The 17,900-nt window shown below is 46.7% G+C and overlaps 1 protein-coding gene across 1 annotated transcript in view; it reads left to right on the forward strand.

Annotated features, from left to right (window-relative positions):
* Positions 1-711: 711 nt before the first annotated feature.
* LOC128458945 (adenylate cyclase type 9) overlaps positions 712-17,900 on the forward strand; it is a 32,053-nt gene continuing 14,864 nt past the window's right edge. The window contains exon 1 of the mRNA XM_053444015.1: positions 712-3,404. Within this exon, the coding sequence (XP_053299990.1) occupies positions 1,592-3,404 (1,813 nt within the window). The 5' untranslated portion in view covers positions 712-1,591. The remainder of the gene's footprint in view (positions 3,405-17,900) is intronic.

A 17,900-nucleotide genomic window follows, 5' to 3' on the forward strand; every position in this document is an offset into this window, starting at 1 on the left:
GAAATCATTTGAACAGTATTCTGTCGTGCTTCACACACACACACACACACACTCAAACACAAACAAGCTCCTCGAGGCTGGACGCCTGTCAGCGCACAGAAGATGGTGGCGGCTCCGGCCACAGTGTTACCCACCGCGCCTGGAGAGCTGCGCGCGAAGCATTTCGTGCGGCTGTCGACGCTGCGCACGGATAACAGTCACATCCAGGTGTTTAGACCAAATCCAAGTCACCGTGGACGTTGCGTGGAATGAGGAAAACAAACAGGTTGGACAATGCAGCAGCTGTAAGCCATCACATGTGTCTCGGATCAGAGGGTCAGTTTGTTTGGAGGTATGAAGACCCCCCCCCCCCCCTCGTGTGTGATTCAATGAAAGTGGCTGGATCAAGGTAGCACTCTGCTCTGGCTGTGGGACTGTGGCGTTCAGCGGAGGTGGATACCGTTTAATTAGCCTTCGTCTGCCATTTAGAGGTGGACCGAGCTGCCTTAGGCAAACTTTACTCCAGAGGGAAGGGCTGCTCGACAGTTGTCTGCTCCAGGCTGGGTTCAACCCCCCCTCCTCTGCTGTCCGGTGGACACGGAACATACAGAGTCACCGGCGGGGTCGGGATATCTGTGACGATGCGTTTGCTGTGTTTGGTGCGTGCGTGGATCCCGAAGCAGAACCGACGCACCACGGAGACGAGGCAGCCGCTCGGTGCGTGAGCCCTAGGAGGAGCGCGTTTACCCGCTGGCACGAAGCTCAACCAACCCAAACAGCTTTGGAGTGTTTTTACGCACGGCGCCCTCGTGCATTCCTCTCCTGCAGACCTCCTCCACGAGATCCCCATGTGCGTTGGGAGGCGCTGGAGACCCCGGAGTGGAAAGCCAGGAAAGCACGGGGCTGCGTGCACGGGAACTGTTGTGATTAGGCCCCGCAGTTAAAGAGTGTGGGGTGTGAATACACGCTCCCGTGTTCCCGTTATCTGGAGTTGACCTGCGTCTTGAAGAGTTGACTTTTATGAGCAAACGGCAGATTGGAGTCACGTCTGTTTTCAGAGCCCTGAAAACAAAACGCTGCAGAGGATTTGTTTTGAACGTCTGGAAGTTTTATTCGAGTCCTGCAAACAAGACGCAGTTTATGTAACTCGCACTTCTCACGAAAACCCCTTTAATAGACAGAGTATTTTGTAATCCTGAGTTCTCACAAACATTCTTTTCCAATGAGTGAGACGGTGTGCAGGCAGCTGAGTGGACCTGGACTGGAACAAAGCGGGCAGCGAGTGAACCTTGCAGACTCAAGTGCGTCAAAACAAACGGGGACGTAGTGGAATGCAGGGACTGACGTCAAGAGAGGCAATAATGCACTGCTCCAACTGTGTGGAAGGTCTGATGCTGTTTCTGTTGCCACTTCACTGCTAACTGAGTGGAATTTCTCTCTCAAAAGGCCTCTGTTTGTGCTCTAGCTTTTCACTTTTTACATGCATCAGTCATCGCCCCTTTACCGTGGGCCCCATACTTTGCCTTACCTTTTTTTCTTTTCTACGTTGTCTTTGAACGAGCAACATCTTCTGCGGAGTTTCTAGATTTTTTTCTATAGGTTGAAAAGCAACATGGCATCCCCCCAACATCAACAACTGCTGCCTCAGAACACAGAAGTGAGCTGTGACTCAAGTGGAGATGGAGGCGTCTCAGTGAGGATTGGCAGCACCGTCCGACACAAGCACGGAGGCGGGCCGCTCGGTTCAATCGGGGGAGGCCTCATCGGGGGATCCAAGCACTGCAAGTACAGCATCTCCTCGAGCTGCGGCTCCGGGGAATCCGGAGTCAGGAAGCCGACAGTCAGGAGCTTTCGCACGCACAAGAAGATGCCTCAGCTTTTCGAGAGATCCGCAGGCCATTTCTGGGACCCAAAGTTTGACTCCTCGATCCTGGAGGAGGCCTGCAGAGAACGCTGTTTCCCTCAGACCCAGCGGCGCTTCCGCTACGTGATCCTTTACCTGATGGCTGTCGGCTGCCTCTGGGGATTGTACTTTGCTGCCAACCCTTCCCGCTGTGACAGGGCTGTCTTTCTCCTTCCCACTGCCTCCTTCCTCCTTTTCTGTATCCTCCTCTTCCTCTTAACTTTCACTAAGCTCTATGCGCGCTTCTACAATCAAGCATCCCTGCTGCTCATTGTTGTCACCTTCATCCTCACCCTGGCCCCCCAGATCCAGACATCAGGCTTCAGGGACCCAGAGACTCCCACACCGACACCTGATTTGGAAGAGTTTAGTGGCATGGGGTCCACCTACAACCTGTCCCAGGACCAGCTTGTAGGAGGCGGCACCTGGTCCCCCTGTATATCTCCTGTGGGCACCTTCTCCCTCTGTATTGAAGTTCTTCTGTTGCTGTACAGTGTTCTCCACGTTCGCCTCTATGCTTCTGTCTTGCTCGGCTTATTCTACTCAGTGTTTTTTGAGACTTTGGGCTGGCTGCACCTGACTCAGGCCGGGGCCAACTGGAGTGTTGCCTCCCAATCAGACTGGGATACGCTGTGTTGGCTAGGCCCAGCCAAAGCCCTGCTCCACCTCTGCGCCCACGTTATCGGCATCCACCTGTTCATCATGTCTGAGGTGCGGTCGCGCAGCACCTTCCTTAAGGTGGGACAAGCTATAATGCATGGTAAAGATCTGGAGGTGGAGAAAGCCCTGAAGGAGCGAATGATCCACTCTGTCATGCCCAGGATTGTGGCTGATGAGCTGATGAAGCAGGGTGATGAAGAGATGGGTGATCATTCAGTCAAAAGATACTCCACCAGTGGTGCAGCAGCCGCCATCTCCAGTCCCAAAAACAACAAACGCAAGAAAACCTCCATCCCTCGAGGCCAGATCATCTTCCGACCCTTCAACATGAAGCGGATGGAGCCTGTCAGCATCCTGTTTGCAGACATTGTGGGCTTCACGAAAATGTCTGCCAACAAATCTGCTCACGCCCTCGTGGGGCTTCTGAATGACTTGTTTGGACGTTTTGATAGACTGTGTGAGCTCACCGGCTGTGAAAAGATAAGTACACTAGGAGACTGTTACTACTGTGTGGCCGGTTGTCCCGAGCCCAGACCGGACCACGCCTACTGCTGTGTGGAGATGGGCCTGGGCATGATCCAAGCTATCGAACAGTTTTGCCAGGAGAAGAGGGAGATGGTGAACATGAGGGTGGGGGTCCACACCGGCACGGTGCTGTGTGGCATCCTGGGCATGAAGCGCTTCAAGTTCGACGTTTGGTCGAATGACGTCAACCTGGCCAACCTGATGGAGCAGCTGGGAGTGGCTGGGAAGGTCCACTTGTCCCAGGCCACTGCGAACTTCTTGGACGACCGCTTCCAGCATGAAGATGCACAGGTCACTGAGAGGATAGGACAGAGTGTGGTGGCTGACCAGCTCAAAGGTAGGTGTTTACGTTTTGTATCTCTCCAGTGTCATTTCATGTCTCAAGTTTATGTACTGGCTAGACTTTCTTGGCTCTGTTCCTAACACGATTAATATAACTCCAAGGTCAGCAGCAGTAGCCACAAATTGGCTGCAACAGTGAGACTTATCGCTGCAATTATGCCTCAATGAACCCACAAACTTTGGCATTTTTATGTGCTCAAGTTTATGTCTTGTAATATTTCTCTGCCATCCCCAGTGGAATCGACTACTTATGCAATCATATCAGCAGTTGTCCCCAAAAAGTGTCAGGGGACTATTTGCATCGGTGAAGGACGACACAGGGTTGTGGCGTCATGATTTGCACCGATCACAGATGGGCTGGGGTGTTGGTATTATGTGACTGTGTCCCAGACAGACGCCATCTTCCTTCTCATCCTCTCCTCCACCCGCTCTCTTCCCCCTCTTTGTTCTCTTGTTCAATTACGTTCGGCCTTCCAGACGTCCTCAATGTGTCCTGTTCTCATAACCTCGCCTTGAACTTCCGGGATTGCTTTACAACTTAATATAAGTGTCAGCTCCTCTCGATAGAGATATGTCTGCAGTTTTATCGTCTCCTCTCTATCTTGTCCTCTATTTCCCTCGTCTCTCAACCGCTTGACTGCTGCTTTTATTTGATGCGTTTATACAAATCACTTTAGTTTGACTAAATGTTGGCTTAATGGCGCTCTCCATAATTTGAAGCTTGCTGATCTATTGACACCTGCAGTGAAGTGACAGTGTCTGACTAATGAGTAGCAGATGGTGTGCATCTTTCCTTTTGAATTGACATTCCAGGTTTGTTTTGATTCCAGTAGATGATCAACGTGTCTCCTTGGAGGCTGTGTGATGGATTTTGAACAGTGCAATCTAGGTTTTTGTTGGCATGAACTGGTAATTTGCTCGAATTAGCAGATGAAGAAGGGAATCCATGCCCTCATTTCTTCAAACAAATTATCAAAAATGTTTGGACTTCACACAGATTTCCACGAGACCAGTCGAGGGCCAAGATCCAGCAAAAGTGCTTTTTGTTTACCAGCCAGCCGGAGAGATTTATGGGCCTGCAGTTTCCCCTCATCTCTTAGATTACTAAGTGACTACCACTCTTGCTCGTGTGCCAGTTTTTTATTTTTGTCGTCAGGATAAATGCTTTTCTCGCAGGGTTATCACCCCCCTCCTCCTTGTCATCTCCTTTCTTGCCTCCATCATGTATTCAGTTCCCCTCCCGAGATTTATCCTCTCCCAGTAGATTTCCTGTGCCAGTGAGAGAGCTGGCTGTCAGGATAGAGTTGTCCTCCACTGTCTAGCTCAGTCTGTGTAAATCACCAGCACTGGAGCCAGACATGGATCCTGGCTGGGTCGTGTCCCTGTTGCTCTGCTCAGAGGGAAATTGCCCTGACCTGTGCGCAGATCGCTGTGCAGCTGTCTCCCGAGCATTTTTGGATGTCCTCTTTGAGTTAGGTTAATGTTAATTTTCACACAAATAGTTTTTGACTTGTGAGGTTGCTTCTTTTTTCTTTTTTTTACACTTCCACACTGAGGCTACAGATTCAGGTTTTTGTGTCATCGTGTAGCTGCATGTCAGTTTATGGTTTCTAGCTCACTGTTAATCTGAGCTATTCATGGCTCGTTGTAGCAGAGTGTTATCACTGCTGGTCTGTGGTTTGAGCAACAAATGGAGACCGGTGTTTGAGGTTAAGTTAGACATCACAGTTCGCCGATTCGCTTTGAGGCTCTAACTAATCAACTGATCTCTTCTTAATCTCACAATCATTTTTGAACAACTCGATTTTTTTTAGTTTTATAGAATGACATGAAACTGAAAAGACAATGGTACTTTTTAACCACGATACAAGGACAGAGAAAATATGGATTTTAGTACTATAGCCTAAAGAAAATGTTATCTTTTAATTAGCCTTAATAATTTCCCCCAATCTATCAATGAACAATTACATTTTTTATAATTGGTCTTACCTCTCCGAAAATGAAGTATAATAATAACATTATATGTTTCTTAATGATGAACAGAAAAAAGCAGCAAATATTTAAATGGAGAAGCTGGAACCATAAATGTTTTGGAATTTCTAAATGTTTGAAAGATTCATTTTGGGTTTTTAGACGAATCAAGCTCTATTGACTTCTCAATTCTATGTTCTCACATTTCACACATAATTAGATGATGAATCAAGCAATTAGAAGATAGAAAATCAGCCGAAAAATCAATACTGATAAACAAAAGGTTAGTTACAGCCTCATTGTTAACCATAACACATCTTACTGGTAGGATGAAGTGTGAGGATTTTTCCAAAACTGTACACAAACACTGCAAGGCTCTTGTCATGTGTGTTTGACTCTATAAGGGGCCAAGACAACTCGTCCGGTGGGTTGTGCTTTTTCCAAACTGGAAATGGAGGCTATAATTGGCCCAGTTTCCCTGGAAAGTACCTGTCCATGTCTTTCCTCTTGTGCTTAATGCAGAATGACGGTATACCTGCAGAAGGTTATCCCACCGGGGGTGAGTGTCAGTGTGGCCTGTTTTATCTTTTGCCTGGTGACAGAATCAGAGCTGAGAGCCAGAGCCGGTTCCTCTCCATCCCATTGCTTCCAATTTAACTGTTTTGTTGGTTGATGTTGACTGAGGGTTTTGTGTTAATGTAAAAGGGAACAAATGGCGTTAAGGTCATAAGCAGTTTTGGCCTTAACCTGTAACACTACGATTCTGTTACTGACTGATCACAGCTGACCACTGCAAACCCACTGCCTGCTCAGCAAAAAACGAGCAGCATGGAGGCATGTTGTGGTTTCTTTCTGTTGTTTACTCCTAACGTGTTTCGTAGACTCAAAACACTTCACCTACCCCTCCATCGGCATAGTGGCAAGTAGATAATGAGTGAATTAAACATGAACTATCCCTTTTAAGAGCCACTTTTCTCCTTTAGGAGTTGGTAGAGACCAAAAATGGAGCTAAAAGGGAGTGGATATTGACCTTATGTTTTCCAGGTGGCCAGAACCACGACTTTAAGTTAGTGCCGATGCTGCCCTGTTACTGCTTCTCCAACCACAGGGCCTCGTCTTGCTTTTGAGTTTTGCTGTTTTGTATGAAACAACCCTCCTCTTCCTCGTCTGGACTTTTCCAGGCTGGTGGTGCAACCAAATCTGAATAAATAACAAATAAAAGAAGTAACCCAAATTAACACCGTAGCTCCACTTTGATGATCTAAAGAAAACTCACTGATTTGAGCATCCGACGGCTATCGTGCAAAACTGTACAGCCCTTGTCTACTAATAGTCCTCATGTACAGGGTTGACCGTTTCCTTGCGCCTCGCTGTGGAGCGTGTGCTCTGATTCAGTTTGAAATTGAGAGTCTGACCTTTTCTAACTTAACTGCTGAGCTGTGCTGTGCTGTGCAGCTCCGCTCTGTGTATCCCCTCCTGCCCTGCTCTCTCCTCTCTTTGCCCTGTGGGAGATTTCTAATTAAGCAAGACTGGATAATCTCCTTGGCTAAGGTGATTAATGTTGGTAATTCTCCATCATCATATCTTCCCACACTGGCCTGGTATTATCCTGACCCCCAAAATACATCCTCCCGCTAGCCAACCGGCCGTTTTTATCTCCGTAAATGATATTGATTGCCGATAATGAGGCTTTCACTGCTGTGTTTATTTATGATGAGGCAACAAGAGAGATTTTCATTTCATGTTGATATCAAAGTGAATCAGCCAAGGCCACAGGATGTGCTCGCTATAAAATGGAAGTTAATTTGTATTCTGGTCCATAATTTGTCCACTTTTAAGCCTTCAGAACAATAATTGATTAACTAGATTAGGATTGATTTGAGAACTTAGCTGCAGATAGTCCCGGTGATGAACGGTCTGTGTCCCCTCACTCTGGTTCTATTACTTCATGCTCTGCAGAAGTTATTAGTTACTTGGAGAGACATTTGTCTTTTTAGGATGGTGACATGTGCACACAGACTCACACACACTTTCCCTTTCACGGAGCCCTGCTGTGGCACTGTGAATGCTTTTCCTCAGAGCTGCTCCTCAATCAGCAGACTGTAGTCGCCTGAGGCTCAGTAGAGAATTACTTATAAAGGCCGCTCCCTGTGACCTTGACCACGATAAATTCGGCTGGTTTTGATGTTACGCTTAAGGAAGCAGGGGTAGAGATATGCAGGTGAGGGAGAACAAGAGGAAGAAAGTCCATGACGTGCATTTAGCTCTGGTCTAGTTCTACCATTAAGACTTTTGGTCCATTGGAAAATGCCATTAAAGCCGTTTTCAGACATGACCTACAGTGGATGTCCGGAGAAGCAGACGGAGGCAGCAAGTAACGTATGAATTCTGCTTTGGAGATCATGGACACCAGCGTAAGCTCCAATCACCAAAAGCTCTCTTGACATCTTCGTCTGTGTCTTCTATGCTTTTTCATCCTGAGATATTTGTTTTGCTTGAGTTTTTATCCTTTTCCCGTCTTTTGCATGTCTGAAAACATCATGGACACACCCACACGCTCCAGGATCTCCCGCTGTGTTCTCACATCTGCTCCTCTGGACTTTCTGCTTTTGCTAGGAGGAAGGCCGGAGAAAGTCCGGAGGCTGGGACGTTTGAGTTCTCACTGCCCTTACGGAGAATGTCTCGAGGATCTCTGGAGTTCAGTGCATGTCTGAAAGCAGCTGACGTGCATATAGCTCTGGTCTAGTTCCACCATTTAGACTTTTGGTCCAGTGGACAGTGGAACCACAGCAGCTTTGCTTAAACACCACTACATTAAACAACCACATAGCTGGAGCTGCTGTGTCGAGCTTGGATGAGAACCACAAGCAAAGAAAAGGAAGCCGTACACACATAAGGCTCTGGATTTCACACCTAAATGCTGTGTGTGTGTGCACGTTCTTTCCGCACACTGCTGCATTTGACAGAAAGTTAAACGGTTTGGCTTTTTCACACTATTATATACACAGCTGTCTTCTCACCCTGCCAGCAGTCAAATACCTGGCATAATTTCCGTCTAGACCCTGGAGACCAAATCAGTATGCGCGCACGCCATTCAACACTACTGAAAGACAGGAGGGGTCGATGGTGAAGTGCTCTGAGTGGAGTGGCTTATTGTGAGTGTCGGGTGTGAGAAGACGTGGCAAGGCTCACGTGGTGGACGATTTTGGGTGGGTTAATAAAAATGGTGCTAAATAGAACCTGGGATTACTGTAACACAGTATACAGCTTTGATAAGAGACCCTTTCTGCGGAAGTCTGGGATTGGGCTCCTCACTGGCTGCCGGGGGTGGGGGGGGGGGGGGGGGGACTCTAAGCTACTATATTGTATTGCGGTGACCAGGAGCCTGGAGCTCCTTGGCTCTGCATGGTGGATTACAGCTCTGCAGAAAGAGTAATGGCATAATACATCACATCGCATTGTACAGTATCTGCCTGTATTATGAATTATGGTTCAGCACGGCATGGCATGGCAGCCTGCAGCCAAACAGTCTCACCATTTGCCATCTTTGGCCTCATGGTACCGAGCAAGTCTGCAGAGCTTCTTCATCCCTTGTCGTGCTCTGTAAACACCAGGCCCATGTGGCAAGGTTATTAAAGGTCCACTGTGCGATGTGGGGAGTTTATAGCTGCAGTCATTTGGGCTCTGCTGTGTACACTGATACTCGGCAGGACTGAGCCAGCTGCACTTGTTCAGGAGAACTGTGCAGCAACGGTGTCAGTGGCTGCTTCAACCCAGCAAGCAATAAAAGGTTTGCACTCGGGGGGGCTGTAATGAGTTTCTGGATGAAAAGGAGAAACTATTATTCCGAGAGCTGCAAATTATTTTATCTCCATGGTGTACTTTATATCGAAATTGATAATCTTGGAGATTTTGCTCTGAACATCCATGCACACTATTGTGCTCCACTTAATCCTGACAAGTGTCAGGGGAGCCTGCAGACCCCTCCGCCCTCCTATAGGGGACAGCTGTCCTATCGGCTCAATGGTGAATTGTTGGGCCTCTAGATGACCCAGGGCGAGGTGGATGAGAGCCTGATATCAGTGCCACCGCTGTCTGTCTGATAAGGAGCCACACATGTAAGCAGCAGACACGGCTGAGCCTGTCGGACAAACATAGGACGTGGAATAGAACACGCTATCCAACGCTATTCCCTTCAGTCAGCCTGTTGCCACTTATAGTTTAATCCAGTTTAAGGTAAAAATATGAATCAGCATTTCCAACAAAGAGTAATATTCAGGTGTCATGAATAGGGTTGCAAAATTCCGGGAAAATTCAAAGTTGGAAACTTTCCATACGGGAATATACGGGAACTAACGGGAATTAACGAGGCGACATTTTGTGTCGACGTGTTATAAAAGCAGCCGCTTGCTGTATTATCACATTTATTGTCCCAGAAGAGAGTTTGAGGTTTCAGGGGGTAACTAATAATTATGATTGGGGTTATGATTATTAATTAATACTCTTTTATATCTATCTGCACAATAGGAAAAACCTTGAACAGGGTCATCAAAGCAGAATGCAGCCATTATCAGTGTTATTGATTCCAGTTGAGCTTTTTTCCTGGTTTGATATGATGTGATTAAATTTGATTCAGAGCTTTTCTTCAATCTATATCCTCAACTATCATGTACATCAAGGGTACTTGGATGGATTTAAATGAGTTTGCCTTAAATGATGAATTCATCAAACAATAAAAAGAAGATATGCACTTAAAAAATAAAAAATTCTAACTGTCCTAACCTGCTGTACAACCTGTTTATTCTCTCATCTCAAAATGACAGTGTATGATCAGTGAGAGTATTTTCTCATGTTTGAATTCACAATACTTGTCAGCATCCGGAATAGAGGAGTCGAGATAACACAGTAGAACCGGACTCTTTGCTGCAGGGGACAAAACATTTCATTTACAGTGTCATTGATACAGTAGAGATGAAGCCGTCTTGATACAAATTTTTCTTTCTGCCTCTCTCCTCGATTGTATTAAATCAATCGTCTCATATCAGCTTTGATAGGGTTAGGGTGAGTCTAGTTTTCTCAACTGTAAATGTGCTGAGATCATCTGTTTGGATCTGTTCCTGCCAACATAACTTCCCCTCCTGCAGACGGAGAATAATGCTGTGAACAGCAGAGTAGAGGAAAATGCTGCGAGAAGAAAGCTTACAAAGAGAGAAAAATAAACAGGTTCATACAGAGTGAGCCAGAAAGATGGATAGAGTGGCCTCTGAAGGTTCATCTTGCTCAGGGCTTTTTTGTGCGGCTCCGCCATGGCTCCCAGTCATAACATCAGTGTCAGCACAACGCATGGGAAAGGTTTCCCATCTGTTTGCGGCACTCACACTCACACACTCCCCACTCTGGGCTAGCCAAGGCTAATTTCCAGCCTGATGAAAGTGGCAAGGGTCAGCTTAAAGGCCTCAGTATGCTTCTCCGAGTCTGTTGCGGACTGACGGATGGACGGATCGGACGGACCCTTTTTGATTTATAGTTCTACGAGCCTTTTTGTTGTGAAAACAATTCACCGCCAGAACAGTAGATGGCGCAACTGAAGTCGAGCATAGAGAAGCCTACCTCATGAGGTATATAGAAGAAGTCCACGCTGGTTTATTTACGTCCTCCCGGCTCCTCACACACAGTGAACGATGGCAACTAACAGAAAAAGGATGTTGATGACGCGACAGTTTTTGCTGAATAAAGTGACACCCAGCGGGTCAAAATGCTTATGTTATCGTGTCTTAGCGATAACATAAGGTTCCCCGGTCTTGTTTCCAAACTGCGTTGCTAATTCAACAGCTGCAACAGCTTGAAGCTACACGGAGGCAGCTAGCCCCCCCCCCCCCAGCTTCCACACACAGTCAGCACGGACAGCCGATACTAACTACTACCAAGTGTTTGCTTCTAACCTGACGGTGTTTGAGAAACAGTGTCATGAGAGCCGTGGGATTAAAGTCAGCGGGTTTTTGCGCTGTTCCCACCGCAGTTAGCATGGTGGCTAGCCCGCTAGCCCCGTTATCAAAGTTCGTTATAACCGTATGTGACCGTACACACATGCTGTAAGTGCTCTAACCAGCCACCGTCAGCCGGACAACGCCGCTGGCTTAACACACTTGTCACATTAATCATAGAGTCGTAGTTGTGATTTTGGTTTATTGTGATGTAGGGAATGGAACAGGAAGTTTCCATTCCGAAATGCTGGCGTTAGCTGACCAATCACAGCCAAGTGCTATCCGTGGACTGTCCGTCATTTCGACGTGTAGTTAGAAAAATGAGAGCTGCACGAAAAGCTCTCCGAGGAGCCTCGGAGAGGCACGGAGAGGGCGTTCCACGTTGGAGAGGGCGGTCCTATCTGTCCGTGTCCGTCAAAACGGAGAAGCATACATTGGCCTTTAGAACTGGAGGCTCTTTTTTTTTTTTTTTTTTTTTACAGAAAGTCTGGTGCTCTGACCGTGAGAAAAGAGCCAAATTGACTTTATTCAGCTGAGGGCTTTCATGTTGGAGTGAAGGCCCAGCGAAGCGAAGGCCTATTTCTGTGTGAGCCAAGCAAGAACGAGCTGAACACGTGCAGTCATTTTCACCGGCGCGGCTCTACAGGAAACTTGCACGGATATTAAAAGGTATACGCAGGTAACCCCGCTTAAAGAAGGCGATGGACTCCTTTCCCATTGCCAGTAGAGGAATTTGGCTTTTAGTTGTTTTTGCTCTGGTGAGTCATGTTAGACGATCCAACGCAGCGGAAACCTCGCTGTCTTGCCAGTATTGCAACTTGTTCTCAAAATCAAAAAATCCTGGATCCGATCTGAGCCTGTCCTGCAGAGTCGACTTTGAATTGAATGCGGGTTGTATCCGCAATGGGATCCCATTGCGGATCCCAAAAGCCCAATGTGGGTGGGTTTCTTTGAGCAGAGGAAAAGGGGCTTTACACAGATTGCACTCATGCTTTTTAAGAATGCTCTGTGTGTGTCTCCTCTCTGCTGCCTGCCCTCTCGCCGCACATTTGGTGTTTCGTTAACATCTCTTGACTCGTGCACGGGGCTAAGCGAGCTCCCCCCCCCGCCGCCGTGCAGATGCTCGCTTGATAAATGGCTTCCATGAGTCACTGATGCATCCTAAGCTTTTCTCCTTTGTGATCAAGGCCACAGCAGAATGCCTGCACTCCCCCTCAACAGCCGCGCGCTCGCCCTTACCGACATTGACGGATAGAGCTCGTTCTTAAGGGGACACTCAATACCCCTCCCCATAGAGCCTCCCACACGTGCGCTCACGCTGACGCACGCTCATTCCCTGCTTAGTGCATTCCAGCGGACTTAATGTTTCCACCCACACCTGCAGCCGCGCCCTGTCCATGTTTGTGCGCTGTATAGCGGCTCGTTAGTGTGCACAGCAGGAGCATGTGTGTGATAAATGGCTTTGTGAATTATGAATGAGGGAAGATGACGGGGGAGCCAGTCCACCATGAAGCCCTTTTCACCGCACCCGGCCTGCACGAGTCAGCCGTGTGTGTATGCAACCAAAAGTGGGTTTTCCTCCATTAAAACCTTTGTGCACATTTGGGCCTGTTTATAAATAGATGGACATGAGTTATTCTATTATAAGCAGTGCAGGTAGGGGAATTCAATTTATGTGCACACTATGAAAGGCCACTATTGACTCGCTCCGCTCTGAGGGAGAGGAAGCGAAGAGGATGTCTAAATCCTCTTCTCACATGCTTCCTCTATCGCTCTCCTTTTCCTACAGTTGGATATTCAGTAAAATTCTTTATCTCCCTGCTGACCTCCACTTTTTTTATGCCTCCTCCCAGCTCCCATTATGCTTTTGAGTGGGTCTTCTGGCCGTCTATCCCGAGATGTCTCAGAAACGCCTTGAGGGAACTTCTTCATTTTAACTCAAGGATTGTGACCTCACAAAAATATTTTCTTTGGCCATGAGTCAACACACTTAATATCTTTTATTAAATTCCTTCAAAGCTTTATTTTATGGGTCTGGACGGACATTGAGGTAAACTGTGAGTTGACTTGTCGGCTGAGGCTTTAAAGCATGAGGGATAATTCTCTCTGCCAAGGAGGTTTGTGTTTGTCCAACCTTGATTTGTATTAGTTTGTGTGTTTATTAGCATCATTGCACAACCACCGTTCAACAGATTACAACGATGTAGATTGAGACAGAGAAGGGATCTGGGGGCGGATTCAGGAATATTTCCCCTATTTTTCAACATTTTGAGAAAGAGAATAATTAATAGATCCTGTTTAGGGGACCAATATTTAAGAGTGTGTGAAATTTGTGGCGCTATGAGTACATACCTTTGCCAAGACTCGATGTATAAATCAAAAAGTTAATAATTTTCTTATTGTCAGTAAATCCTATAAAAAAGACTGTAATTTTTATGCTTTCTCAATTGATCAACCTGACTGTCGCTCATAGATTACGACTGAAGACCATAAATCTTCAAAGAGAGCGCACAGATGTATGGTTTTACTTTTAATTCCCTGTAGCAGTCGGACACCGCAGTGAGTATTCAGTGTGGGACTCAAAAGGGAGCGTGTCACAGAGTGCATTGGTGTGGCTCACTAATGTATTATTAATAGTTTTTTGGGCAACAGTGGCCGTCTGTAGCACAGAGGAATGAAGGAATAAATGAATAAAAGAATCAGGCCTTTGCTTCATGTCCAGAATAAATTCAGCTCAAATGCTGGTTTTAGCCTTTTCGTGCCTTTTTCAGTGAGTCTACAGCTGGTAGCTGGTTCCTGTCTCCGATAGAAAGTCAAGCTCTGATCCCTTTTAGGGCTTCAGTGTGACAGCCCCCCCCCCATCCCCTCTGTCCCCCTGTCACATGCTTCTCCATCCTTATGCTTTATAGCCCCAGGAGTCCCCCAATGCTGTCACTCCTAAAGGCCGTTTCTGACTTGCATGTATGTGTCAGTGTCAGTGTGTGTGTGTGCTAAGTACCTGATATATTCCCAGCGGAGGTCATTCCACATCCTTTTATCACTTTCAATCTTTCCCTCTCGGTTTCTCGCCTCCTCTCTGCCTCCCCGTGTGTCTTTCTCTCCTCCATCTCGCTGCTGTCTCATTCTGTAGCTGTCGAGTCCGAGGGCTGCCTCCTCCTCCGCTGTGTTTTATAAACAACCCTTTCCTCGACAAACATTTCAGCAATGCTTTTTCAAATTGTCTTCTGGCCCTTGTTTCTGTGCTTGACCATGAGATTTAACTTGATCCGTCATTTCCACTTTTCAAACAGGGTGCCGGTCAAAAATGCACAAAAACGTTGGCACTCAGTATGTACAGCTGTTTGTCTCAGGCCGAATATGATTCAGGCTTTTTCTGTGGCTGGATCCCAGCTTGTGGTTAGCAGCCTCATTTGCCCCTGCTGTATCATTGGCCTGTTTTTAGATCAGGAATCCTCGGGGAGTCGGGCAGTGCTCGGCAGAAGATCCAGCACGAGATGCGATTAGTCAAAATGTTGTGTAAGCAAAGTCTGGGGTATTAGAGCAGGAGGCGAGATGAGGTGGAGTCGAAGGAGGGAGGGAGATGTTTGTGTCTGTGTTGGCTTTTTTCATTGATCACTCACCAAGAGCCACAAACTCGGCCACTGTTTAATCGATAAAGGATCATTGCTCATAGTTGAGGGTCAATAGTGTCTCAGGTGGAGATAATTTAGCATGAGATGAAATCGAATTATCGTTAGAAGACTGTTACATTTATTATTGAGTGCTTTGCATTGTTATTTTGTGAGATGAAGCCAAATTTCCTCCTCCTGAATCCCCATCGAACTTTAATGGGTTCCTCCCTGACCCACACCGCATTGTTCAACCAAGTTGCAGTGAAATTGATTCGGTTGTTTTTGTGTAATCTCGCTCACAAACAAACAAACGACCAGGGGTGAAAACCGCCTCCTTGTTGAGGGAAACTACAATATTTGTTTGTTGTATGTTTAGCATAAAGCTCAATAAAATCTAACGTTTGATCATTCATTTTAGAGACGTTGGCATCTTGAAGTTTGGTGGGTTCTGCCTCAGGAAGTTAAGCTTTACCGCGACTCTTTACTTAAATATTTCTTACACGGAATTGGGATAATTCCCCTTCTGTCAAGAAAAAGGTTGTATAAAGTCATTTGCATCTGGAAAATCTTTGAGACAGATTGAGTTGCTGAAAGTGAGACATCCCAGTGACAAATGTCTTTTCCTGTTTTTGTAATAAAGCTTTTAAGAGTTTGACAGACTTGTGTGTGGCCGTCGTCTCGACAGATGTGCTGAATGGCTTAAAGAGCAATATGTCACTGTTGAAAAGGTGGTGGGGATATTAGTATTCAGAGGAGTGTGTGTGGAGGAAGACGGGTTTGACTGAGGAGAAGAGCAGGGTTTATAAAATGATGAGATGGACATCGAGTCTGAGCTTCAGGGATGATGCCAGCAGGGGCAATACTTCGCAGACAAGAGCCCTTTAAGCCCATGAACGATGACAGGAATCGAATATCGGCTTGGATACGAAAGAACAGGGAGGACAGTTGGATTTGAAATGGTGGGTGGTGGGTGGGGGGGCTGTGAGCTTCAGCGAGATTGTCAAATAGGGAGAGAATAGAGGCCACTAAGCATAGGATGACGGGGGGGTTTTCAAGATTTTGGAGGGATGTCAACTGTCTCTCTTGTTCTGTTAGCAGACCGTGGCAGCCTGTGTCCGTCAAGGATGGAGGGATTGGAGGCGCGGAATACAAAACGAGCTCAGAGAGCGGGAGGCTGACACAGCCAGGCGAGAGTTAAAGACTTTGGAGGGATGTCAAGTGTTTCTGTTGTCGTTTTGAGTGAGCCGTGCGTTGTCGGGCCGGCTGGAAGCCAGGAAAACCCACTGGCCAAATTCGGATGGCCTGTTTCCGTGCCACCCCTGTTTACAACAGTGAGGGACAGCAAAAAAAAGGGGGCGGGGGGGGGTACCGACAGATTTCGTTGATTGCTACAGGAAGCCCGAGACCTCGGTGTGGCTTGTTGAGCTGGGACAGCGTTTGTTTGTGTGTGTGGAAGCAGAGAAGTACTCTGACGTAACACACATTTCAGGGACGTGTTTTTGTCCCAAACCTGGAGCGCTGATGTCCTGAGAACGCCCCAGGTGGCGTGTGTTTCTTTTTTATGAACTCGAGCTTACGTAACTTGTACAAAGAGGTGACTGTGCGTTATCTGGGGATTCTGAGAAGTTTGAGTGGGGCTGAAAGCTGTGCAGTATGTCTTAACTTACTGATCTTACCAAAATAAAGCAGCTTCGTTTTAATGTCTTGCCCACTTTAACAGCATAATATGGTTCAACAAGATGTTTGCGCCTTCAATTCATAATGTGCAGGGAGGCGTGTTCTACTGCAGCGGTTCTCATCCCACTTGTTTTAGGAAAAAATGAATTTAAACTGTAAAATAGTATAGTGTATAGAAGTATAAAAAGTATAGTGCCTGCAGGAATTGAGGCAGGGCAAGAATAGATCAGCTGCTGGACTCAGTGGAACTGTTTATTCACAGTTCAGTGAAGCGGGACTCAGTCTGTAGAACCACGAACCGGAGAATCAGTTGTCCCTGCCACTGTTGTGAACCCACAATAGACTGTGTATGAAGAGGTACACACCCGCGATGTTGACAACTAAATTCAACACTGCACATTCTTCATCCCTTAACTACAAGCATATCTTTGTGTTGCATTACATTGTTCTAGCTTCCCTTAAATGTATTTGTTGTCCCAGTGAAAGTGATAAAAATACAAAAATAGGGTGCTTCATCACATTAATGCTCAACTCAGAGATGTTCAAGAATTACCTGCTGTGATTTAATCATCAGGTTGACAAGTCCCTGTATATAAATCCATCAGAGGCCTCCTCTAATAAAGCCATTGATGAAGTGTGTCGTTGGATACCAGCCCAGTGCACGTGTACACACAATCTATATATAGGAGAAACATAATTTTGCTAATAGAGCTTATTTATTGATGTAGTAAATAATGCAGTGTAAAACATCCTGTGGCGGCACGGTGGTGCAGTGGTTAGTACTATAGTTTGCAGGTTCTATCCACGTCTGTGAGGGGGATTCTCTGCCCAAAGGTGTCAGGTGCTTTAGAGTGTTTGGTCCCGCCTCTCTCCCACTGTCCACTGGGATTAGCTCCAGCCTACCGTGACCCCCAGTAGATAATGGATGGATGGATTAATGTTGAAACATTGGACACAAGTTTGTTACTCCACCTTTCATCCTCTGACAATTTGACTCGGGTCAATAATCCTGCTCGACCTCTAACATGCCCTGTGATGCTTCACGCGTTGCCAAACCTGGGCCCAGCAGAAGTGTTCACCTGTGAAGAGGAAGGTCAGAGCTCATCCCTCCTCTCCACACACGTACACACACACACACACACACACACACACACACACTCTCTGCTTCTCCTTTCCTGTCAAAAATGACAGTCCCTCTGTGATTCTCTCTGAAATAAGTATTTCATGTTCTGTGACTGAATGGCATCT

This window comes from Pleuronectes platessa, chromosome 16, assembly GCF_947347685.1.
Source record: "Pleuronectes platessa chromosome 16, fPlePla1.1, whole genome shotgun sequence".
Lineage (NCBI taxonomy): Eukaryota > Metazoa > Chordata > Actinopteri > Pleuronectiformes > Pleuronectidae > Pleuronectes > Pleuronectes platessa.